At 38.6% G+C, this 25,947-nt stretch overlaps 1 protein-coding gene across 1 annotated transcript; it reads left to right on the plus strand.

The window, feature by feature from the left end:
* Positions 1 to 12,451: 12,451 nt before the first annotated feature.
* On the plus strand, positions 12,452 to 13,408 carry LOC116906878 (olfactory receptor 145). The gene has a single exon (XM_032909790.1). It carries the CDS (start codon positions 12,470 to 12,472, stop codon positions 13,406 to 13,408), a length of 939 nt encoding a protein of 312 aa, XP_032765681.1. The 5' UTR covers positions 12,452 to 12,469.
* Positions 13,409 to 25,947: the final 12,539 nt, after the last annotated feature.

Here is a 25,947-nt window from a genome sequence, read left to right on the forward strand (position 1 = left end):
TTTGCATATTAAAAAATCTCAATTTAAATTTTATTTAAAGCTGGGCATGGCCACACATATTTGTAATCCTGGAAATTAAGACCCTAAAGGTAGGAAGATTATAAGTCTGGCCACATAGTGAAATTGGTCTCAAATGAAATAAAACAAAGCCAGTTTTATTTTTAAATGTACTCTCTTACTAATATCAAAGATAATCTAAAAACTGTAAAATTTGTTTATCCAAATTACTTGATTATTAATTACTTGATTAATAAAATGTTATAAAAGGTTATTTGGCTAATTTTAATCCTAACAAGAGTAAGTTTGAGGATTAAATGATCTCAGGAAGTTGAGTGAAATATTTTCTCAAATATGGGGAGCTTATAATGTAAGTGCTGATGCCATACAGTTGAACTGGCATTAAAATCAGTTCCCCTAGGTCTTTGTGAGTGAGCTGCTGAGGTGAGATAGGCAAATTCATTATGACATCTAGATTTGAGGTGTAGAAATGACTGTCTTTATGCTGAGAACATAGGAAGAGACTACTGTAGGGGTAATATAAATTATTCTCCATGGGTAGATTTTAGGTATATGTGAGCTGTTTATGGAGATGTTGTTGATGTGCTGGTATTATAAGACTGATTTAGACTTGAACTTAGAATGGTCAGTTGTCAGTTGTACAGCATGAGGCACTCTTAGCCACTGTAGGTCAATCTACACTGTAGGTGTAATGCTAATCTTCGTGACTTACTGATGTGTAACACAGTCAGTGCTCAATTCAGTGGAGTATATATAGACAGCAAAGATAGGCTGTGTGGACTTGGCTCTATGAGCTTTTCCAGGGCTATCAACACTATCCAGAAAAAAAAAACCACTGATTATGTAACAGTGCAACAGTAGACATAATTGTCACTGATTTTAACAGAGCCTAGACATTTTTAAGCTTGGCTACATAAGTGGACTGTGTATATAAGGCAAGCTCATTGTAAGTTTGATACACTTTTATCTTCCCACTGTCTTGGAAACTTCAGTCCTAAGAAAAAAGTCACACCCATGTTAAACATTAGCTTTAGAAAGCTGATTGATGGATTGTGGAGAGTTAGAATTTTTCAGGTTGGAAACCAAGATTATCTTTGGCTCTCTTTGATTTTCTAACAGGTGTTTATTGCCCACCACTGTGTGTGACCTAACATGTTTGTGCCTATTAGATAAATACATTTGAAATGTACACATTCCTCTTATTTCCCATCATTCTAAAGATCAAGAATGTCACCAGAGAGCATCTCAGGTGTATAGCAGGGAAGTCTTTGTTTTGTAGTAACTTGCTCTCTTACTTTTTTTGTTGCTATGGAAAAATATCCATCCCCTCCCAAATCTTATGAAAGAAAGTGTTTAATTTGGGCTTCAGGTTTCAGAGGTTAGAGTCCTTAATGATAGAGCACAGGAAGGGTGGCAGTAACAGCTGAGAGCTTATGTCTTGATTCACAAGTAGGGGCAGAGAGAGAGAGAGGAGAGAGAGAGAGAGAGAGAGAGAAAGAGAGAGAGAGAGAGAGAGAGAGAGAGAGAGAGAAAAGGAAAAGAGATTCACACAGAGAGACTCTCACACAGAGAGACAAACAGACAGAGAGAGACTGGGAATAAGTCTTTTGAAACCTCAAAGTCTGCCCCAGTGACACACCCTCAATTAAAGCCACACCTCCTAATCCTTCCCAGATTGTTTCACTAAGGGGCCAAGTACAGGACCCATCTTCATTCAAACTACCATACCTGCATATTTGCTGTTTTCATCACTGCATTTGAAGCACTTTAAAGCTATTCATTTTTATGAATTTTTATTTGTACATGTATGCAGTTGCCTGAGTTTATATGCAAGTGCACTTGGAGCCAGAAGAAGCATCAGATCCCCCTGGAACCATAGTTACATTAATGTGCATGCTGGGACTAAAACTAAGGTACTCTGCAGGAGCATTAAATTCTCTTTAACTGTGAAGCTATTCCTTCTGTCTAGATTAATTTATTTTAATTTTTAAGTTTCAAATAAGATTTATTTGTATTTATGTGTATGTTTATTATTGTACCCATGTGAGTGTATGTCACATGTGTTTAGGTACCAGAAGAGGCCTGAAGATGCAGTCAGGTTACCTGGAGCTGGAATTACACATAGTTGTGAGGGACTTGACATGAGTTCTGGGAACCAACCTTGGGTACTCAGGAAGAGCAGGGAGTGCTCTTATATACTGGGCTGTCTTAACAGCACCTCATACCTGGCTTATTTTGCTGCTGTAAAAACTTTGTGTGAGCTGGGAAAAGGACTCAGTTGACAAAGTACTGCTTTTTAAGTATGAAGAATTGAGTTTGATCCCCTCCAAACCCATGTGAAAAAGCTAGGCATGGTGGTGTGTTCTTATCTCAACACTGGGAAAGTAGAGACAGGAACCCTGGAGCTTGCCTACTTGGCTAACTCCAGACAAATGCCAGACCCTTTTAAAAAACAAAATATGGACTGAGGTTGTCTTCTGACCTCCACATGCATTTGCAAATAAAAACATGTACACACACATGCACACACACATATGCACATGTATTTTGCATGAGTGCATGAACACTCTCAAATCTTCCCCCCCTCTCTCTACACACACACACACACACACACACACACACACACACACACACACACAGAGTGGCTTTCTGAAGTTGTGATCAATAAATTATCTCTTATTTCCTTTGGTGTAAGAGTTTGGTTTTGTTCAGCAATGCGTATGTTGCTGTTGGTTCTAAATTCAGAGATGATGTGTGCTTGTGAAACCCTGTGTGAGATGTCTAAGAAGATTCTAAGAGTTCTGGATCTTTGCAGTGCATGCTTTCTGGCTGAAGGGCAATTCAGATAGTCCTTTTAGCAAATGAACACTTGGTATAACGGCATCATAGTTAACACATTAAAGATGACAAGCTATAGGACAGGATGGAAGTATGAAGATGAAGAGCTAGGAAAGATAGGGCTGGGGAATTGAAAAACTTCCATCCTTCCTGATAGGAAGGGGAAAAGCCATGAAGCATGATGTACTTTAATATTGTGCAACAGACAAAGCAGGCTTTGATTGTCTTGTTTACAGAAGAGGGAACTCAAGTTAAGAACAGTTAGACTTTTCCAGGCCACCAAGGACTTACATAGTGCTTCTTAGCTCTTTGAACTATAAGATATTAATTCTAGAATAAGGTTGGCCTTAAAAAGAAATTCCCCTAGCAGAAGCTTAAAAGGTTGGGTAAAACAGAGAGATCTTGTGGCTTTCTGTCCAGCAGAGATGTTTAAAAAGTAGCAAAGAGCCTTTACTCTCCTGCAGTTGGGGTTTGAGACATCTCTGTCCAACAGAGACGTCTGTTGCTTTCTACTTAGCAAGTCTTCGTGTTTGGGATTTACTAAGAAGTGTCCCATTTGACATCTGTACTAATGCCAAAGTTGCTTTCTTCCACAAAGCAGTCTTTAAGTAAGGCCATGGCATCTCCTTGCATTTTCTACTCTAACACAACCATGGGCCACGTCATTCCCTTTACACACCTGGAAAGCACATATTTTTTGGTAGTGCTAGTATAATTTGCTTCTTAGAATATAGCACATATATTTCTGAGATGAATGTCACTTAAAAATGGAGTCCTATTTTAGGAGCTCCAAACTGTGGGCTATGATGAGACTCAGCACTGGGCAGCTCTTAACTTTCAGAAGTCTTTTTGTAGCTCTTTTTGTCACTGGGTAACTTTCCTTGTGCTAGTCCTTAAAAATTCCAGGAGGTTCCATCTAATGTGTCAACATCTTGGTTCTGGAAGTCATATTCAACAGGAATGTACAACAAGGCACAATTGTCAGGTCAGGGGTGAAATTTGCAAGTTTTAAATCTTAAAAATACAGTGATGTCAATTATGTATAGTTTACATTATTTAGATTTAGAAGTGAACTCACCCTGTTGTTATTTATGGAAAATCTCAAATGAGCTTTGCTAGTATTTGGAAAAAAGAAATGTATCCTGGAATTAACTGTTTTTGAATCAGGGTTTTTATTGGACATATTTTTCTATGTAATCTAGTAAATATTTATGATAAATATACACAATCATAATTGTAGTTAATATTGGGCTAGCACAGTAAATAGTGTTTGAACACATGATTTTAACTTGCCATAGCTTGTGACATAGTAGGAACTGACCTACCCCTGATTCCTAGTACAAAGAAAGTTGAATGTTTAAGAAGGAAAAATGCTAAATACCCTGATTTTATTGCTGTAGTTTGCTTACATTCATCAAATTATTTTATTCTTATAAGTAGATAAAGTTGGGGTTGGGGATTTAGCTCTGTGGTAGAGTGCTTGTCTAGCAAGCGCGAGGCCCTGGGTTTGGTCCTCAGCTCCGAAAAAAAAAAAAAAAAAAAGAAAGACAAAATAAGTAGATATAATTGCAATGTGAATAGAAATACAAGTAGAAATACAATAGATGTACATTGATATCTGATCCCAAAATGTATCTATTGTGGTTTTGATATCTCCATTTACTGATGACATCGCTGTGATCCCAACAGTTTAAAATCACTTAGGCAGTGAAAGAAGCGATTAGAACACAGGTCTTTTGGCTACAAAGCCTTCCAGGATGGCCACAGACCTTTGCCTTCTCTAATACATCCCTAGTTTTACATTTTGATTACCTGTATTTTTGACAATTTTTGTCTAATTTTTTTATCCTTTGCAAATTTCATGGATGTATATAATGTATTTTGATCATATCGAACCCTTACTGCCTCTCCAACTCCTCCTTGATCCTTCTCCCAACTTTATGTTCTTTTTTGTAGCCCACTGATTCCCAATCAGTGTTGCCTGTATGTCCATGGGTATAGGGTCATCCACTGGAGCATGGACAATCGGCCAGAAGCCACACTCCTTAAGAGAACTGATTTGCTCTATCCCTAGCAGCCTTCAACTGCCAATGCTCTACAGCTATGGGTGGGACCTCATGATCCACTCCCTATCTAGGCTGGAATGATGATAGGCACTTTCTTGTGACAATCATGTGCATTCAGCCACAAGTTCTGGGAGTTTCTAAGTGTAACAGCCGGTTATATCCAGAAACATTGTTTAGCAGCAGTCTTCCTCAATCCTTGTCTCTTACAATCTCTCCCTGTTCTTTTCTACAATGTTCCCTGAGTCATAAGGGGAGAGCTATGATACAGATGTCCCATGTATGTACCCATTCTTTATAGTCTAACCAGCTATGAGTCACAGTGTTGAACACCATCTACTGCACAAAGGAGCTTCTCTCATGAGGACTGAAGCTGCAATAATCCATGAGCACAGATAGACCTATTTTGAGGACAGTTTGCTACTAGGCCGTTGGATTTCCATTAGTGTCTATAACACCCCAGTATGGGATTTTGACCAGGCTTATACTTCCAAGAATGAGTTTGAACCTATGTCGTAGGCCGTCCATTTAATCAGAAAGAGGTTGGTTATCTCCGTAACATTCATGTGACCATCAATGTGCACTTGTCATTATTGTAGCTTGTAAGAGTCATAGTCAAGACCGTTGATTACTTTTACATGTTGGTAGCATCTTCTGGTACTTTTAAACTCAGCCAGTCTGGAGGAAGCTTCCAGCCTGATTTCTCCACTACCTATGACATAAGTATGTCTTTTTAAATTTTTTTTCAGCAATACCATCTTACCATCAAGTTCTGATGGGTAAGCATGAGCTATGCCAATAGTAGCCATAGGAACCTGTTTTGTTTGGAGCTGGTCTATGGGACACCTCCTGGCAAATACCTTTGAGGCTAGTATCCTACATGTGATATTTAATTTAATATGGTGTCGAGAAAAGTATTGTTCTTCTATATACAGTAAGTCCATTTAAACGCATCACACAAACACACACACACACACACACACACACACACTTTTATATAAGGAAGCTTCAAAACAACTAGGTTTTCATATGAATTTTTCAAACATCTTTAGTGTTTACTATCTCCCTCTTACCCCTTTCTTTGTTCTACCTTCCCAGACCCCTCTCCATTATTTGATTTCCCATTATCCCATTTTTTTCCTATTCCATATGTGTTCTTTCCCCCCATTAATATTCCCCGTGACTTCTTTTTAGTTTTCTGACTTTTATAAGAGCTCCAAGTTAACCACACTAAAAGGTTTGATTCCTTTGTCTTGTAGAAGTGTTCCTTGCAGAAAAGGGCAATAACAGAGCCTACTTAGTATCTACTTAGTAATATTTTTATAGAAAATAATCCTAAGTAATATATGTAAAACACTTAGTAGAGTGCTCATCCAAAACATGGTTCGCTTATAAAATAAATTAATTCTATTATTAGATGGATTTTTTAAATCCATTGGATGATTTTCCTCTCTATATATATAATAGTTATATATAGCAATATATAACTATTATATATATATATTACAATTATGCATAAATGGGTGCATTAAGGAGTTGAAGACAATGAAAGGAAACAGAAACTGGGAATGCAGTAGTAAGTGACATGCAGCTCCTGAGGACTATTTTTACTTTCTGAACTAATGCAGGCCTTTTGCTGTCTTTATACTATGGGAAGGTTCAGTGGCTTAGGGAACCATATACGATCACCCTTGCTGGGTGGTGATGGGTGACGTTCTTGAGTCAACGTCCTCAGACTTCTAGTCTGAGGAAACAGATGCCTCAGGGGCGTTTTGTTGCCTTTACATTCACCGTCCAGATAATGACACAAGAGAATGCAATAAAATCGAAGAAATGGAAGTAAAGAAATGAAGGTGCACTGTGCAGAAGTCCAGGAAAGAAGAGAGATCTTCAAGAAAAGAGACAGTTAAGAATAGTTCTTCCTACACTGCTTTCTGCTCCTTAGGGAACAAGACTGTAGTGAGTCCCCTGTGGAGAGGATTTGGAGATGCAGTCTCTATGGCAACAGACTTCAAAGTGACATAAATCCAGAAGCACTTTACTTGCTTGTTCTATCATCCCAAGAAGAATCCTCTGCTGTACCAGGAGAAATGTCAAGTTTTAATGAAATCTGAGTGGGCTGTCTGCACCCCAAGGAGTCCTTTTCCTACGGGGCTCATTTCTGGTTTGTAATAATGGCTTAATTTCTTTAATTGTGTGTTAACGACAATGAAATTGAGAGAAGAATTGGGATTTATCATAATTATCAAAGGCAGGGACACATTTCTAAATCTAAGGTTTACACTTGAGGTCTCTTGTTACTGAGGAGTTACTGAAATGCATCTCATTAAAACATTTTTAAAAGATTCGTTTGTTCTGCCTGCATGTATGTATGTGTACCATGGACATGACTGATGCTGGTGGAGATCAGAAGAGAATATTGAATCCCTGAGACTGGGGTTAGATGTGCTTGTGTGCTGGGAATTGAACTTGGGTTCTTTGTAACAGCAACCAGTACACTTAACCACTGAACCATCTCCCCAGTCCCGAAATGTACTTCACAGTGAGCACTGATACACATACAAACATCACCCAACACTCACATCTAACACCCACCACTGATATAGGAGTTGCAGCTGGAGTGCAATCAGCTGCTAACAAGATTGACCAAAGAGAGAGAGAGAGAGAGAGAGAGAGAGAGAGAGAGAGAGAGAGAGAGAGAGAGAGAGAGAGAGAGAGAGAGAATAGCATGTGGAATGTGAATGACTCCTAACAAGCTTTAACAATATTTGGGGGTTCAGGCTGATCCAGGACCTTTCCCCTGATGTATGGAGAAGGATCTTAATTCCTTGTCTAAAGCAGGAACAGGTTTGGAAAGGCCAGTAATCCCTGGGACCCGGGCTCTCAGGTTTTGGATCATGAAATCTTGACTTTCCTCACTTCTTTGAAGGTCTAAGATTTTTAGTCTCAAGGCTTTGGAGAACTCAGTCTGTAGAACACTTGAGATACCCTGTGTTCACTTTGTGTGATGAGCTTCCTGCTGCTTTTGTCCAATTTCCTTGCTGCAAACTGTATATATAAGAAGCTGTACTTCTTAATGAATGTGACTATATGAGCCATCAGCTTGTTTATGAACTCCTGATTCCAAACTTTCCTGTTTTCTTCTTTTCTCATCCCTTGATTCTCCCTCAGGAACCTGTCACTGATGAATGACCTGCTGGTCCAGGTCAAATAAGAACATGGTGATAGGGTTGAACGAAACTTCCAGAGAACTGATATGGACAGAGAATGGAAGGCAGAGCACACACTTTGTCTGTGAGTGTTTGAGGAAGAGAACATTTTTTGAAACTAGATATGGACACACAAGAAAGAAGACTTGAAGCTGGGAGGAAAATCTTACTTGATGTCATGATTTAGGTTTTATGGCATGATTGAATATGGATTTTGAGAAATAGGATATAGATGGTGGGGTAGGAAGCAAGGAGATGATAAAACAGTGAAGGACCATGATACTATCTGAGGATTCAGCTAGGTGGAAGAATCTTAGTTTTTTTTCCTTCTTTGATAATTTCCTACGTATATCCTGAGTTTTCCCACAATCTTTCTCCTTTCTTCCCTACTAAAACATATCTTCTTCCCAGAAACCTACATCCTGATTAAATGTCCTTTCAGTAACCCAATGGCTACTTACAGGAGTAGAGGATTATTTACTGGACAAATCTTTGAAGAAAGGAGTTGCTTCAATGTTGCTCTGACCTCTTTCAGTTCTCCGTTTGTTCCAGCCCTTGAATGCCTCCTTCAATCCACATAACTTTCAACCAGACATATTCTCAACCATTCTACCTCTAAATTATATACATTTTATTTTTGCTTTGGTATATTTTTAGAACATTTAGCACGTCTTATCCACAAGTCAGCCTCTATGCTGGGATCCTCCATTTTATTGATCCAATTTGGCCCTCGTGACATCTTACAATTATCATCTTTATTTTCAGTTTTCAGATGGGGGGATTGGGAATCAGACATTAATGAACGTCTATTTCACTAACCCATGTTTTGCATTTATTCCTAGTGGTATAAAATGAATGAACTTACTTGTCTTTCATTTGTTCACGGAGAGATCAGGTATTACAATGAACATAATGTCACAATGACAATAATAATCATAATAGTCATAATAATAGTCATGAGTGGATGCTTAATGATTAAGTGTATAGGACTTTGCAAGTTAGTCTCTATTAGTTAGTAAGCTGATAATAATTTGAGATCATAAGTCTTTCTGATAATTAACAGGCTATGGTTAAGATACTGTCTCTAGACTGTGAAATTCTAGATAAATGCAGTTATTCATATTTGGTTTTATGACATAGAACCAAACAGCTCTGGGTAAGGTCCTATCCTCCCAACTCAGGTAAGGAACACTTTGTTGTGACCTGCTCCAATACTACTTTAAAAACATTTCACCTGGACTTTCTGCAGAAATCGAGGCTGGAGACAGAAATGTGTTGTGTAGGTAATTTTTTTTTTTAGAAAGCATCCCAGGGCTGAAATGAGTAAAATGGGGGAGGAGGAAAAAGTCAATGCAAGCAAATGGTATTGGTACCTTAATGGAGTCTTTGAGATACCGCAAAACATGAACCATTAGGAAAACGGAAGGACATCTAGCCATTGGCACCTGACAGTAGCTACTATATGAAGCTTGTACAACATCTTCAAAACTGATGCACTATTACCACATTTCATTTTGTGACTACAGAGATCTGTGGCAAAGGGTAGGAGAACAGTGTTGTGTCAAAATGCAGTGTTTTTGGCCATAACTGGACGTAGCTTGTTGCCATAGCAAAAGTATATTCCCCAGTCAAAACAGACAGTTTGAGTAATAGGAAAGGAGGAATAAATATGTTCAATGCAAAACACTGGCTAATGGGGCCTGATTTCAGGGCTTTGTAAAATGTTCAAAGTAGAGGGTAGAGGGTAGAGAGACCACAACTACTAAGCAGGGTCACATCATAAAATTGATAAGGTCCTAAAAATGTATAAAAATGTATTTTGTTCCAGTTGCCAAGTACTTGGTCTAACAGTCTCAATTTTCTTGTCTTATGATGACTCATTTAATTAATAAATTATGTCTGAATCACAAGTTACAAAGAACACTAGAAGGACTTTTCCATCAAATTGCTGATACTGAATATCCCATTAAATGAACTGATCTCTCTCAGCACAATCTCACCAGGTCACTCCCTTCTTCAATGTGGTCCATGGATTCACATCATCTATATTAGTATTGTGGTATTCAAGTTTCTCCTCTGTATGACCATGGGATGCTATTCCAAGTCTGATGCCCTGACTCTAAAGGTCAATTAGATGTTTCCCAAGGCAGTGGAACTGTAGAGGTTGGAGACCCATATTTATTCTTGATTGTATCATCAAACAATTCCCTGAAGACTGGAGCTTTGCTTTTCTTGCTGAAAATATAAACATTGGTCAGGGGATCCTTGGCCAAATGCCCAGACAACAAGTGGGAGACTTAGAAGAGCAATATTGGTTACAAAGTCTCACTCCAAGAGATTCCTATTTATTATGTTTGCATTGGGGGAGCAAGATACACATTTTAAATAAGATTGTAGTTCTGTAACTGTGCAGCTAGGGTATTTTAAACTACTTTTAAAACACTTTTTTGATACCCTAAAATACCGCTTTGAATTGATGAGGTCCTAAGAGTGACATTAAACTGTCATTAAACTCGGAGAAGACTCAGTGCCTGGGGCACTGTGGAGGTAAATTTTGTCACAAGAGAGGAATTAGGAAAAGAGCAAAGGAAGAGAACTGGCACAGCTAATGTCTGGCAGAGTGAAGGGAGTCAAGCTAGAGCACGTTCTCTGGCTAGTTATCAATTTTGGAAAAACGGTTCATAACTGATGGGGGTCATTAATACCAACCTCAAATTCCTGTGAGAGGGCAGGCTGGCTTCTTCTGATGATCTGAAATGGAAGCATCCTGTGGGACACCCTGCTCTGAACTGGGTAGCATTTTTTTAATTTGCTTTTTTCTGGATCTTATCATATATTTAGTCAGATATTAAGTCATAGTTTTGAACACATTGTCGCAGCCTTGAAAGGAAGGACCTTACTTTGCATAACTTCCTGTTGGAAGATATTAAAAGTAATTTTGACTCCACATTTGGAGTAGGGTTGAAAACAGTGTTTAATGTAGCTCCCCTAGATTGATATCTAGAGAATTATTTCATCTCAAAAGTGGGGTTGATAAGTGTTGCCCATACGATTCAAGGGAGAAGAAAAGTGTACCATTGTGTGCTTGCGCCCCCTCCTCCCCAAAAGTTCTGCCATGCTGGGGTAAGAAGAAAATGCTAGGATGAAAACAGATATTAATATGCATTAAATAATATATGGTGGATTGCAGTCCTTTGCATAGTACTGTATAGATATTAAATGAACATGCAAATACATACACACTCGTGCACAAACACACATGCACAAATGCACACATGCATACACATACACAAGCTGACAAAGGCTCCTTTGTATTCCAGGCTGGCCTTGAACTCCTATAAGGATGGCATGGATTCTTTTTTTCTGTTCATCCTGCCTCATATTCCCCATTGCTAGGATTATAGGAAAGCACAGCCAAGCGCCTGGTTCACCTTGAACTGGGAGTTAAACCCAGGGCATGTGTATACTAGATACACCTCACAACTACATTTTATCCTCAGTCCCTCAATGAACATTTTTGTTACCAAAAGCTCATTTGATTATTATCAAGGGATAAGCAAACATTTCTTCTTTTAAAAAAGTTAATATCCAGTGTTTTGTCTGGACCCCCAGGGAATCTCAAGAGTTCTTCATTAACCAGGTCCCAGATCTGCAAAGGCAGAATGCAATTGTTCAGCCTTCCTGAAAGCTAGAGAACCTTAGGGAGAACTCTTTAGAGATCTCTAGCATACGAGGAGGTCCAGGGAGCTGAGAGGGCTCTAGCATGCCTGCTTGCAGAGGAAGGTAAAGAGTCTATTGTCTAACTTTGGGTTAGCACTGCAGCCTCCCTGAGCAACGGGAAGATAAGAGTTGGAAGAGAGGCACAGCCCTGATTATTGGAGCTGAAGGAGGATGAGTGGCTGAATCTGAGTGAAAGATTTGAATAATTTCCAAATCTCGGAGAAAAACTCCCCCAGGATAACCATTAGAAGGACACCGGCAGTCCTCAGCCTCTGGGAACTCGTCCTGCAGACTGGCACAACTTTGTAAACTTGAACAAAGGTTGGCATTAGAGGAGAACAACAGCATAACCAAATTAAAGACCCGAGAGTTCCCTCACTGGCTCTCTGGGGTCCTTTCTAACCTCACTGGTCCTTCTGTTCTCCTCGAGGCACTGCAGTGTGGAGTCATTGGGACCCTGGGAACAACTGCACAGGCAACCAGAAACCAGGCTCTGTCGAAATCCATAATCTGTGTATATGTAACTCTCCAGACCACGGGAGTTGACAGGGAGGGCAGCAACGTCGTCTGTCCTCTCTCTACAATGACCCTTTTCTCTTGTCTCTGTCTCATCAGAAAGCCATGAAGATGGCCACCGAGAATGCCTCTGTGCCAGAGTTCATCCTCGCAGGCCTGACAGACCAGCCAGGACTCCGCATGCCCCTCTTCTTCCTGTTTCTAGGTTTCTACATGGTCACCGTGATGGGGAACCTGGGCTTGATAACCCTGATAGGGCTGAACTCTCACCTGCACACCCCTATGTACTTTTTCCTCTTTAACTTGTCCCTCATTGATTTCTGCTACTCCACTGTTATCACCCCCAAAATGCTGGTGAGTTTTGTTTCAAAGAAAAACATCATCTCCTACCCTGGCTGCATGACTCAGCTCTTCTTCTTTCTTTTTTTTGTTGTTTCTGAGTCCTTCATCCTGTCAGCAATGGCATATGACAGGTATGTCGCCATCTGCAATCCACTGATGTACACCGTGACCATGTCTCCCCAGGTGTGCTTACTCCTTTTGCTAGGTGTTTATGTGATGGGATTTGCTGGAGCCATGGCTCACACGGCGTTCATGGTGAGACTGACGTTCTGTGCTGACAAGCTTGTCAATCACTACATGTGTGACATCCTCCCTCTTCTGGAACGCTCTTGCACCAGCACCCATGTAAATGAGCTGGTAGTCTTCATTGTTGTGGGCATTGATATAGGGGTACCCACAGTCACCATCTTTATTTCTTATGCCCTCATCCTCTCCAGCATCCTTCGTATCAGCTCCACAGAGGGCAGGTCTAAAGCCTTCAGCACCTGCAGCTCCCACATAATTGCAGTTTCTCTCTTTTTTGGGTCAGGGGCATTCATGTATCTCAAACCTTCTTCCCTTTTGCCTATGAACCAGGGGAAAGTGTCTTCCTTGTTTTATACCATTGTGGTACCCATGCTGAACCCATTAATCTATAGCTTAAGGAATAAGGATGTCAAAGTTGCTCTGAGAAAAACATTGAACAAAAGTTCATTTTCCTAAGGAAGAGATAATGTTTTGAAGAGTTGCTCTTTTCCCCTTTCATAAATGACTGTGTCCTCGTGTGTTCTATAGAGGAAAATTTCATTCTTTCCCAAATGAGTTCATCTCCATGTGAAAGGTTTATTAGAAGATCCTTAACGATACAGAATGCTCATATTTAGCAAACTTTTTGAGACAAATCAGTTTCTTTTCTTATCAAGAATAGATGCAAATCATGTCTCTTCCTGGGGTGTGTGTGTCAGTCTCTTAGCAGAACGGTAGGTAGACCACAGGTTCAATATTTCTCATATTGGTTGCATTCCATTATGGCTTACTTTCTTCCTCCCTCAGGCCACAGAGCACTTCATTTCAAATTTGAGCTGGGCTAGGATATTAAAGTCTGGTTGTGACTAAAGGAGTTTTATGTAACATTTTAAGGGCTAATTTTAACTAAAACTTTTTTTCTATCAAAAAGGTAAGAGGTTTAAGATTTCGTCGAGATGGTCTTGGATGAATGATCAGAAAATTTCTTGAAGTATTTTACAGAGTTCAGAGGAAGTTTATAATGACCTAGAGAGTAGTAGGCATGATACTTCCTGAGACAGTGATGTGAAACCTGGTCTTTTAAGGGCTGGGATTGATGATGATTGGAAGAATTTATAGAACAAGTTAGGTTTCAGAAATTGGACGTTTTCTTTTTTAGGAAACAAGACCCTCAGTAAACCAGGCTGGTCTCAAAGTCATTATGTGGTGAGGCAGGCTTTGAACTCTTGATCTTCCTGCCTCTACTTCTCAAGATCTGGGATTAAAAACATGCATCATCATGCCCAGCTCAGTGAAAGAATTAGTATATTATTTCACTATTTTCATAGTATATCTTAAAAGTTAACATGGAGACATGTGAGACAAAGAGTTATTGGTTAAGAACCTAGAGAATATTTTAGACTAATACAACTGTGTTACAAGTCATAATCAGGTTATACTGTGATCGGTTAGCAAAAGAGATGTTCACCGAATGTCACAGGTACTGCAAGCAACAGAGACTAGGTGTGACGTTTCCTTGTACCTTTTTCAGATCAACTTTCTGCCACCCAGTTTCTATCCCCAATTCATGAATTCCCTATATAATCCTCCTTCATTCTGGGTTATTTTTTTGGGGTCAAGCCAACTGCAATCCTGACAGTGGAATCAAGAAACAAGGAAAGGGTGATATAGTGGCATTTATTTTGGGGCCTTTTGCTAGCTCGGGTCCATTTTCTATTGGGCTTCCCTCTGCTGTTTCTTCATGCCAAGATATCATTGTGCTTCCCTGGTGCTGTTGCTGACTGGTCAAGCTTGGCAGTTCCTTTATAATTTCTTTTAACCATAACTATGTCTAAACCTGTGTAAGTAGCTCTTGCATTGTATTATCAGCCATTTTGTTAGACTGGATCATTTGTTTTCTCTTAGGACTTATGGAGATAGCTCCCAGTAAGAGGTGGATAATCTGAAAGACCTCAGACTCATAAATTGTTGAGCTAAAAGCATTATGCAGAGCAAGGTTGTTACCTTTGGCTTAGAAGAAAATTATAAATAGTAAATTTTTTGTGAAGTAATAAGTGAAGCTTATTTTTGGAAGAAGTCTCTTTCATTTGTAAGACAAGAAGTTTGGACAAAGGTATAGCTTTGACGTTTGGGATGATGCAGATCTATAAAGATACATTCAAAACCCATCCCAAATTTTATACCTATAACACAACTTCTATGCTAATGCTGTGAGGATATCAAAGAAGCTCATGCAAAAAGAGATCCAGGAATTCTTCGGGGGCTAGAATCTTCTAGATATGACAGGAATGCTGTCCGTACGAAATCTTAACATTGTTGCTCAAACAAGAGTTACATGACAACATCCCAGTGTTCATGTGTGAAATTTCACAAGGTCCTGCTCCTAGATGAAGAGTTATAAGAAATTAATGGCTATTGAGCATGAGAGATTCAGTCTTCTCCAGTGACAAGATGCCTGATCTCAAAGGTCAGCCATATATATATATATATATATATATATATATATATATATATATAAATATGTATGTATGTATGTATATATATATATATACTAAATGGACTCACCAGGCTCTACTTTTACATATGCATATATAATATATGTTATATATGTGTGTCTTTGTGTGTATGTGTAACAATAATAGTTAAAGAAGTGGTCATGAAGTTGAAATGGAGGGGAGGGACATAGGAGAGGATAGAGGGTAGAGGTTATAGAGTGAAATAATGTAAACACAGTATTCATGCATGAAATTCTAAGGAAAATGTTTTCTTCTTAAAGAATGAGCATGGATCCAGGAACTGTATAGAATCTGGGAAACTAGAACAAGGTAGGGGCAGAGCACCACCAAGACTCAGAACGAGCAGAGATGATAGAGGGATAGAGGGAGAGTCAAGTTGGATTTCCAGCTTTTACTCAGCAGTTGTGTAACTTTAAGAAGGTCACGTGATATTTTTGGACAAGAACTTAAATGAAATTAAGGAAATTAAATGCTTGACACCCAACAATTCTGTTTTCATTTCTCTAGATCTATTTTTTCAAATATCAGCTCTTCTAATATCAGTTATTGTGTGAGTTTAGGCAATTAACAATCATCACTTTTCTGAGTCCGTGAATATACATATAAAAACCGTGTTTGACCAGATCATTTCTACACCTATTGATAATGTATACTTATTTGAATATTAACTAGAGTACACATTTGTTAATATGAATGCCAATATACTGCCCTAAATTAAATGACACATTAGGCGGTAGAATCTTTGAGAGGTGACTATGTCATGAGGGGACAAGAGATTTCTTTGCATCTCATATCATAAGGGAGGAGCAAGAAAGTCCAGTCTTTTAACCAGAAAAAGTTGACTCTGGTAGAATAATCAATCTATTGACACCTTGACCTTGCACTCCTAGCATCCAGTACTGTGAAAAATGAAGTGCCTGTAAGCCACTCATTGTAAAGTTTTTGTTATAGTAGGCCAAATAAGCTAAGAAAATGTAGAATTTATAATTATTACCAAAGAAAACCATAGAGAAGACATCTCCATTTCTGCTGGCTTTGTGGTTCTCCTGTAATCTCAGAGTCCATCCTTAGTCCATTTTTCCCCCTAGGTGTGTATTTTTATACTCAATGCATGTCCAAGTGTGGGTGCATGTCAAAATATTTTACCATAATATTTTTCTTGTTTTCAAGCCATGAGTAGATGATTTAAAATACATCTTGAAGTGGAAGTTTCTGGTTGGGTCATGTGATGTAGACTCACTAATGTCTTGCTAAGGCAGACTGTTGTGGTGTTTTGCTGAGGCAAGACCCATGGGAGGACACATGATGTTTGGAGTGAGTATAAATAGGATTCAATGGACAATGATGGGGTGCTTGCATAGCAAGCCCTGCAATGCTTAGTTTGTCTTGTGTCTTTGCTGATCTTCACTTCATTGAGAGAAGCATGGCAGAAAATTTCTGGCTTCTGGACTGGGAGTCACAGCCACTGATTCATGCTGATTTGGTGGTGGCCTGGCTGTTTCTGCTGGATCAGGCCATGATGGCTGATTCATGTTTGGTATCCTGACATTAGTGAACTAGACTGCTAGTATCCTGACAAACAGCAATTGAAATTGTCCCAGAGAACTACTTCTAAACAGGTCCACACCCCTTTGTCCATTTTTTACCATCTTTTCTCTCCAACATTTGACCTGTGGGCTAGAAGGGTGGTCGAGGTGTTTGAGAACCCTTATTAAAAGTAGGTTTTGGAAAAAAAAAGTTTAAAATATCTCCTGATGAAAATTAATCAGAAGAGGAAGAAGTTGTTTTTAGTATGAATAAATGAGTCAGAAAGAAATAAAGATGCATGTGTAGGACTGTAGTTATGGACAAAAGGGACCAGGAGAAGAAATGCAAAAATAAAAAGAAGTAAAAAAAGTAAAAACATGGCTTCCAGACAGTGAATACTGGGAAAGACATGGCTCACAGCAAGACTTTTTTTATCTTTTGCTTCTGACTCAACTATCATGATAGCTCAACTTTCCATCATATGGATGTGTTCTGTGTAATTACCAATCTTCTATTCTTGTGTACTAGGCTATTTTCCATCTTTCTAAATTATGCTTGCTAAACATACTTATATTCACCAAGTCTTAAGTTTCTCTTCTATTAGAATATATGTGAAAAAATGGACTATGGAGATTCCTCCATGTGTAAAGTGCCTGCTTCATAAGCATGAAAACTGGAGTTTGAAAGTCTAGCATCCACATAAAAGCTAAATATTGGGGTTGGGGATTTAGCTCAGTGATAGAGCGCTTGCCTAGCAAGCACAAGGCCCTGGGTTCTGTCCCCAGCTCCGAAAAAAAGAAACGAAAAAAAAAAAAAAAAAAGCTAAATATTTCAGTTCTTGCATCTGCAGGACTCTTGAGTTTTATAGAAAATTCCTTTAAACATTTATTTATTTTATGTATACCATACATACAATGTTATGTGTACATATATGTCTGTGTGCCAGTATATGCTTGGTGCCCTTGGAAGTCAGAAAAGGACTTCAGATCTCTTGGGACTAGATTTACGGACAGTTGTGCGCACCCAAGGGTGCTGAGAATTGATCCCGGGTCGCTGTAAGAACAGCCAATGATCTTATGCACTGAACCATCCCTCTAGCCCCTGAATTTTTCTTGTTGAAAGTTTATTTCATCTGGTTCTCTCTCTGGGTGCCACATTCGCTTTTGGTGGTGGCAACATTCACTTTATTGTCTTCTTCTTTTACACCCTCCCTTTTTTATTTCACCATCTGTTTCTGATATTTGTTTGAATAAAGAAATGAAAAAAAAAAGAAGCATGGAGATTCCTTCATGGGTAAAGTACCTGCTTCATAAGCATGAAAACTGGAGCTTGAAAGTCTAGTACCCACATAAAAACCGGGTATGGAAGTATTCACATCTGTAACCCTGGCACTGTGGGACAGAGAAATTGATGTTGAGGACTTGTTAACATAACCAGTTGGTGAGCTTCAGAGTCAGTGAGAGACTCTGTTTCAAAAAGTAAGGCAGACAGTGGCTGAAGAGAATGTCTGGATATCAACTTCTGGTCTCTATGTATGCCTATGTACGACACACACACACACACACACACACACACACACACACACACACAAATACATACACACTCCCCACTCGCAAGGGGAACAGAGAAAGAAGAATCCCAAACATGCAAACACACACATGTGCATGTACATCCACATGTAAGCAAATACAAACATAAACATTTATATGTACAACACTCATACATACAAAATACTAAACAAAAAGAAATTAGTAAAAGAGCAAAACTGGAAATTTTCTTTTCTTTCATGGAATTCTTCTTTGATAAATAGTTCATTTTATTGCAGGAAGAGGAGATTTTCTGTGGAGACTCAGGTTTTGTGCTTATCTATGGTGAGATATTCTTTTAGAACAACCTTACTTTTGTGTCTCTTTGGTGTCAACATCTTTTCTATGTGTTCTCATAATACTTAGCATTTAGCCATTATCTGCTCAGTTTTCTATATCCATCCCTACCATAAGTTGGCTGCTACAGTTTGTGCACACATCCCCAGTTATCCTTGTCATCTCATCTTCCCATCCCTGCCTAGCTTACCACGTGTCAGGCAGGTGTTATTATCATTGGACACAAGAATGGGGCATGTAGATTTTAATCTGATTTACTAAATTGGCATTTATGTTCTCATTCTCCTGAATATGTCCTTCTCTTTTAATATAGAAATGGGCATGTTTGGACTCACTGTCCCATCCCCCATTCTCTGTTTACTTGTGACGCCTAACCTGGTGACTAATGCAGACATATAAATCCCAACTTTCCTCCCCTTCTTAGGTGAAAATTCATGGCATTAGATAAGATGAGTAAGCCGAATCTTTATCTCATTAAACCTTGGGAGGATGTTTTATAAAACCTCGAAGTTCGAAAAAAATTTCAAAGTTTGATAATTAATTTTTCACCCCATTTCAACTAATAGCCCAGCAACAACAGGAGAGAAAACCTAGGCAAGGAAAAAAAGGAGTCACTCACATTTGTGGCTACGCTTCCAAGTCCTGCCTGCGTCTCTGTTCTCACAAGGTGAATTTGCTGAACACAAAGCCTACAAGACCATAACATGGTTCTTTATTGCTGACTTAAAGGACTTACTGCTGCCTTGTCAGGACACGCTGTCACATTTTTCTCTCAGATGTGACTATGTATTGTATATCCTTTGGGATTTCCTCTGCAAACATTTGATAATATGAAGGCTTTGTCATGAGCTGTTTCGTGATTTTATTGGGGATGGTCACTCCTTTGGCATTTAAGACTTGACAGTAGCTGTAGTGTGCTATTTTTAGACTGTTCAAAATGTGTTGTTCCATTTCAAACCTTTACACAGAATTTTAGCATACACTGATAATTCTTACCTTAACCTATTATGATTTGAATGTTTAAGAAATGGGGTTTTTGGGGGTGGGGTTTTTGCCCGGCGGTAGAGCGGTTCTTGAGCAAGAGCAAGGCCCTGGGTGCGGTCCCCAGCTCCAAAAAAAAAAAAAAAAAAAAAAAAAAAAAAATGGGGATTTCTGAAAAATTCAGTATAAATTTTTTAGCTAGAATTTTTTTTACAATGGTCCTTTTTAGTCACTGGTCATGTGTATCATGGCTGTGGTGCATTCTAATTTTGTCTGATGGATTATGATTCCTAATAGTTAGCACTTAGCTTAATAATCAACATACGATGACTTGGCTGAAAGCAGCTGTTCTGGCTTCTATGTCCTTTTTAATATACCTTTATTAGAATTTGGGAATTTTAGTTCCTTCTGGTAAATGATTTATTTTAGACCTGTCATGTTCGACATTGGCTCTGCTTTTAAGAATGCTTAAAACCAAGACATGGGTGTGTGGTAGGATGTGTCATGTTTAGTGTGATTATGAGATCATGTACTTAGTGAGAAAACATTCATGTTTACAAAGCATGCACTTAGGTATTTGTCTCCCCAAGTCCCTAGATTCTGTGTGAGTTGGAAAGTCTGCTGACATTCAAAATGGTGACCCATGTGTTGTGTCATTTGTGGTCCCCTTTTCACCTAATTACATGACATCTTCTGTAGCTTTCCACTGATGTCAAGGCCAAGAGAAAGCAGTGAACCAGGGATGAGAGGAAAAAGCCGTACAATTTGGTTGTAGATGAAATTTAGTTCAGTTTTATTCAAGATACGACCGACCATTTGTCTCATTTGCTTCCTTCCATCTTTCCCTTTAGATGTCTCCCTTTAGAAGAAAACTGTCCAGGCTATCAGTATTTGAGAATGAAAGTAGATATCTGTACAAGACATCTGTACAAGACGTTCCAATTTAAACCCTCATGGTTTTCAATCTCTAATACAGTTTTGAGGCCTTCTGTGTTCTATGAATTTTATAAACAAACCCTTATTTAACTTTTTACACAAATTTCTGAGACAATTATCCTCATTTTATAGAGGAAAAGACAAAAAAATCATGAAGTGAAGGGACCTGCCTGGGCTGCACGGATAATACGAAGCAGGATGAAGAATTGCATTTGAGCTATGGAACTGAAGAGCCCACATTTTTCACACTAGCTGCCTTCCAGAAGGCTCAATCTGGGTGTGTAAGAAATAGATCGTGCAGTGCATATATATTCACCTGTACGAAGTCCAAGTTCTTGCTGCCTTGAGCTGAGAAAGAGCCTGAATTTACTCTGAGCTGGAAACGATTTGCCTATAAGCATATGTCAAAAGAAAGACACCAAAGGTTTTTCTTTCTTCTAGAAGGCACTGGGCTAATAGAATGAGTACTAACACATGTATGGGGACTGACGGACTATCGTTTTATGGATACCACTGAAGCATATTCACAAGTCATTTATTTATAGTCTCAATTTCATCCAGGTGAGCTAACAAATTCAGGGAACTTGATGCCTGGCAGATACAGAAGGTGTTAAGTGAATATTGAACAAATCCCCAGTGGTAACTTAAAATACTTAAATTATGCAGTGTTTTACTCATAATTTAATTCTTAAAAACATTTTTGTTTCAAATTTGCAAAAGAAATGCTCATATGGTAGAATGTGTGAGATAATAAGTGCATAGAGATAAGTAAAATCTCTGAAAGAAAAGTACGCCATGATCCTAGCGCTTAAATATTAACATTCGTGGCATTTTGGTGTATGTTCTTTCAGAATATTCCACCCCCACTTTCCCCATCCCTCTCTCTCTCTTTCCATAAGTAGAAAAACACGGACCTCTTTGCATAATGCTATATATGCATGTGTAGAATATGATCTCATTAGGTATCGTTTTATAATTTTACTGTCTTTCTGTAAACATGTAACACAGCTTTCAGTAAAATTGTGTGTTAAATAATGATTTTTACCAGCTATGTGATGATCATGTGTTTAATACTGCAATGTCAGTGGTATGCAAAACTTTGTGATTGCTACAGAGAAAGATAGTATTGTGTGCTTCTCATCACAGGGGTTTAAAATTTGTTAATTTGTTATTCTGATGTCCTAAATTTCTCTTGTAAATCCTGAGGTAAGCTTTCCCTATGACTTATTAGTGGCTATCAAACTCTACCATCCATTCCACCTCCTTAGTCCTCTCTCATCTCTCAAAGTCCCAGGATGCATCTAGTTAGGTTAACCTACTTCCATCATGCCCACTAGCCATTTAACGATCACTACAACTAACTAGGGAGTTTTTTTTTAATCTCCTTAGATATTAAAGAATCCTGTGTTTTGATTTTTTTGTCTTGCTCATCATTGATTACAGTCATATACAAACTGATGACAGGCTCTCTGAGCCCTTCTGGCCTCACTCAGGCTCCATCCTCTAGTGGGGAGGGACCCTGGATTTTAACAGAAATATCTTTCTTTCATGCTTACATCATCTTCTTTCCATCCCAGTGGAGAAGCCAGGTCAACAGAACTGATAAGAAGTGGGGAGAATGAATTTGTGGCTCAGAGTGGTCTACCCTTTCTTCCAGTCACAGCTCCCTGCTTTCTGTTAGGGCGGGCAGGTTCTCAGGACTTTGGCTTTCCACTTGCAATCATGTGTTCTTTGGACAGGAGATAAATTGTTCTTCAGCTCAGTTTGGACGTGAACTCAGATTTAAAAAAATTCAACCATGTTGTGATGTACAAGGAGGGGATTTCAATGTCCTATAGTAGGTTCACATCCAAGCCAAGACTTCTAACTGAATTTATCCTCCACAAAGCCTTTGCTTTCTGTTTGACTTCTATAGATAATTTCTTAATTGATTATGGACTTAGAGAGGGAGGAGAAAACAGTGAATTTAAAGCATTTGCACACTGTACCAACACCAAACTCCCTTACCATGTATAACATGTCTTATCAATATCATTGTCATTTTCTAAATTTGAAGCATTGGGCTTTTCCACTTTATAACTCTCTTCACACCCCTTTATCATTTTCTGTGCTCAGAATACTGTTCTGATTTCTGAGCTGGCGATCTATTTGTTATTCAAAATTAATAGGAATAGATTTCTCAAACTGTATGGTAAAGCAGAGTATGCATTTCCATAGTAACAACATAATAATTAGAGACTCTTTCTGAACAGAATTAGCACAAACAACATGCTATTAACTCAAAGATATATTTTGTATAAAAGCCTGCAGTGGTTTTTTTTCTTTTTTTGAGTAAAACTGTTTTCCATATTTTAAAAATGTGATACTTTAATTAATTACTTGAGAATCCTGTACTGCATACAGTATATTTTGGTCATAATCAAGCTCATTCCTCCTCCCAGTTCCCCTAAGATTTATCCCTTACATTTTTACCTCCTCCTATCTTTTTGTCTTCTTATTCTTTAAAAAATAAACCCCACAGAATCCAACTTGTTCCGCCCATATACACATGAGTGTGAGGCCATCAACTCCAGCCTGGTCTACCTACCAAGGGCCTTATCTTTAGAGGAACTGTGTCTCCCTCTTGAAACCATCAACTGTCAAAAGTTATCAACCTTTAGGGGTGGAGACTGATGAACCCACAACCATCTGCATCCTAGAATATTGACCAGCTTGCTTAATGCTATACAGGTCTTCTGCATGCAGCTACAGGGGCTTGTGAGTTCATGACCACAGCCCTGTCATGCCCAGAAGACACTGTTCCTCCCAGACCTCTGGTTCTATAAGTCTTCTGCTCCTCTTCAGAGATGGTCTCTGACCCTTTTTGGGAAGTTTTTTTTTTTTTTTTTTTTTTGTGGATACACTGTGGTTGATCACTCCATACGTATTCGACACATTGATCAGTTGTTAGCTTTTGCTATAACCACTGTCCAGTGCACAAAGAAACTTCTCTCTGAGATTGGAATGCTGCACTAATGATCTATTGGTAGAGAGATACTCATTTAGAGGGCAATTTGAAGCTATGTTTGTTTAATAAAATCATAGTAGTAAGTTAATGCCTGAGCCATATAAACTCTCCAGTGAGGGGTTATTGGTCAGATCTCCCAAATTTAGCAAAAATTTGTTGAAAATATGTGTAAAAAATCTATTCTTGATACGGATTTTAAACATTTTATGTATTGACTCTTTAAAAATGATATGTAAGTCTATAATAGTTATTTCATTCAAAGCCTAAAAGCCAACCCGTAATACATACAAAACAGGATAGTCAAACAACCCTGAATAATTTATACACACTAACCATCTAATTATTAATAACATTAATTGTTGAGCCGTTGTTTTCCTTAGACATTAAACAGTTGTCTCTTAAATTTCATTTTGTTTTTATGTAGCTGACATTTCATCTAAAAAGCTGGCCAGATATTTAATTGAATGCATGTGTCTGTAGCCAACAAAGCAACTTGTGTTCATTACAATTGGGAATATTATTTTTATTTTATTTTTTTATTTTTTTTGAGAGTTTCGTATAATATATTTTGATAGTTTTTGTCCTCTCTTCAAATTTCTCCTAGTTTTACCTGCTTTCTTACCCACATCTCCCCCCTTTATCTCTCTCTCTCTCTCTCTCTCTCTCTCTCTCTCTCTCTCTCTCTCTAAGCCTCTCAAGTTTATTTTTTGCTGCTCATGGACTCTTAGGTCTATGCTCTCCCACTGGGGCATGGAAAGCCTATCAGCGGCCACAGGCTTATAGTAAGCCGTGTCTCCTTCCAGTAGCTATCAATTGCACATAGCTCCCTGGCTAGGGGTGGGGATTCCTGACTACCTCCCCTTTCTATGCTGGCATTTCGTGTGGTTTGCTCTTACCCAGATCTTATGCTTGTGGTCAAAACTGCCGTGAATTCACATGTGTAACTGCCCCTCTGTGCTCAGGTATCACTGTTTCCTTGTAGTCAACCATTACCTCTAGCTTTTAGTCAAAATATACTAGAATGCAAAATCTTGGTGGCTATTTTTCCAGTGCTGAGAGAGAAAGGCAGAGAGAGAGAGAGAGAGAGAGAGAGAGAGAGAGAGAGAGAAGAGAGAGAGAGCAGATACCCTTTGGGATGTGTGTGTGTGTGTGTGTGTGTGTGTGAAAAGTAGTAGATAACATGAAGTATACCCTTAAGGTCACGGCCGGAGAAGCCGGAGAAGTAGACAGTATGGGTCTGAGATACTTGGCTCACTCATATTTTGCTCACTATCTAGAAAGTCTTTTCTTATTCTGCATTTGAATGATGTTTTTGAAGTTTGTTTTTATATGCAAGCCAAGTATTTAGCTTTGAACAGCGAAATTGATGATGGTTAACTAAAAAAAAATATAAAAAATAAAAATAAGAGAGGATGCTCAATGCCAAGAAATGAGGTAGGTCACAGATTCTGAGAACTGGCTAGTGATCCAGCTGCTGGAATCAGGGATGACAGGAGAGCCAGGAGGTGGAACTGTCTGGTTAGGCTCACTGGCTGATCCTGCTGGTCTATTCAGCATCCTATGTTATTAATGGAGACATTTGTCTTTTTTTCTTCATCTTTGCCAAAACGTAGTGTAAACAGTCCCTGCTTGTAGCTTCTAAGAGTTGTCAGATGATTTGGGGTCTGGATCTGGTGAAGGCACACATGGAAGACATTCTGAGGTTGTGCAATCACAATAAATAATTTCATTTCCACTTACTTTCCAGTTTTGCAACTCAATATCAGTTTCTTAGAGAGGTCTTTTCAGACCTTCAAGGCTTACTAGGGTTCACGTATATGGTTTTATATGGAAATTCATATTTCCTCCTTGCACACTAATTGTTTTCGAATCATTTATGTGTAGGTTTTATTTTCTTCTAGGTTTCCCATCTGGATTATATGTCTAAGCCACAGGAGCTGTGTCTATTTTGATCTCTGCCTCATTTTTAGAGCGGAGAATTGGGTCTAAATTAAGTTCAGTGCTCTGTGTTTGCAATTGTCTCTCAGTATCCTTGGTGGGGAAGGACTAGAATAGATTTACAGATTAGCCAATTTAAAATTTCTTATGTAAAATGACACAATATTTGAATACAAGTTACATATATTTATATCATCAGTAGATTATTTATAATGTCTAATACAATAT

The sequence above is a fragment of the Rattus rattus genome, chromosome 8 (assembly GCF_011064425.1).
Source record: "Rattus rattus isolate New Zealand chromosome 8, Rrattus_CSIRO_v1, whole genome shotgun sequence".
Lineage (NCBI taxonomy): Eukaryota > Metazoa > Chordata > Mammalia > Rodentia > Muridae > Rattus > Rattus rattus.

Coding starts and splice junctions, on each gene's coding strand:
- LOC116906878 (XM_032909790.1), top strand. CDS start 12,470: ATGAAGATGGCCACCGAGAATGCCTCTGTGCCAGAGTTCATCCTCGCA.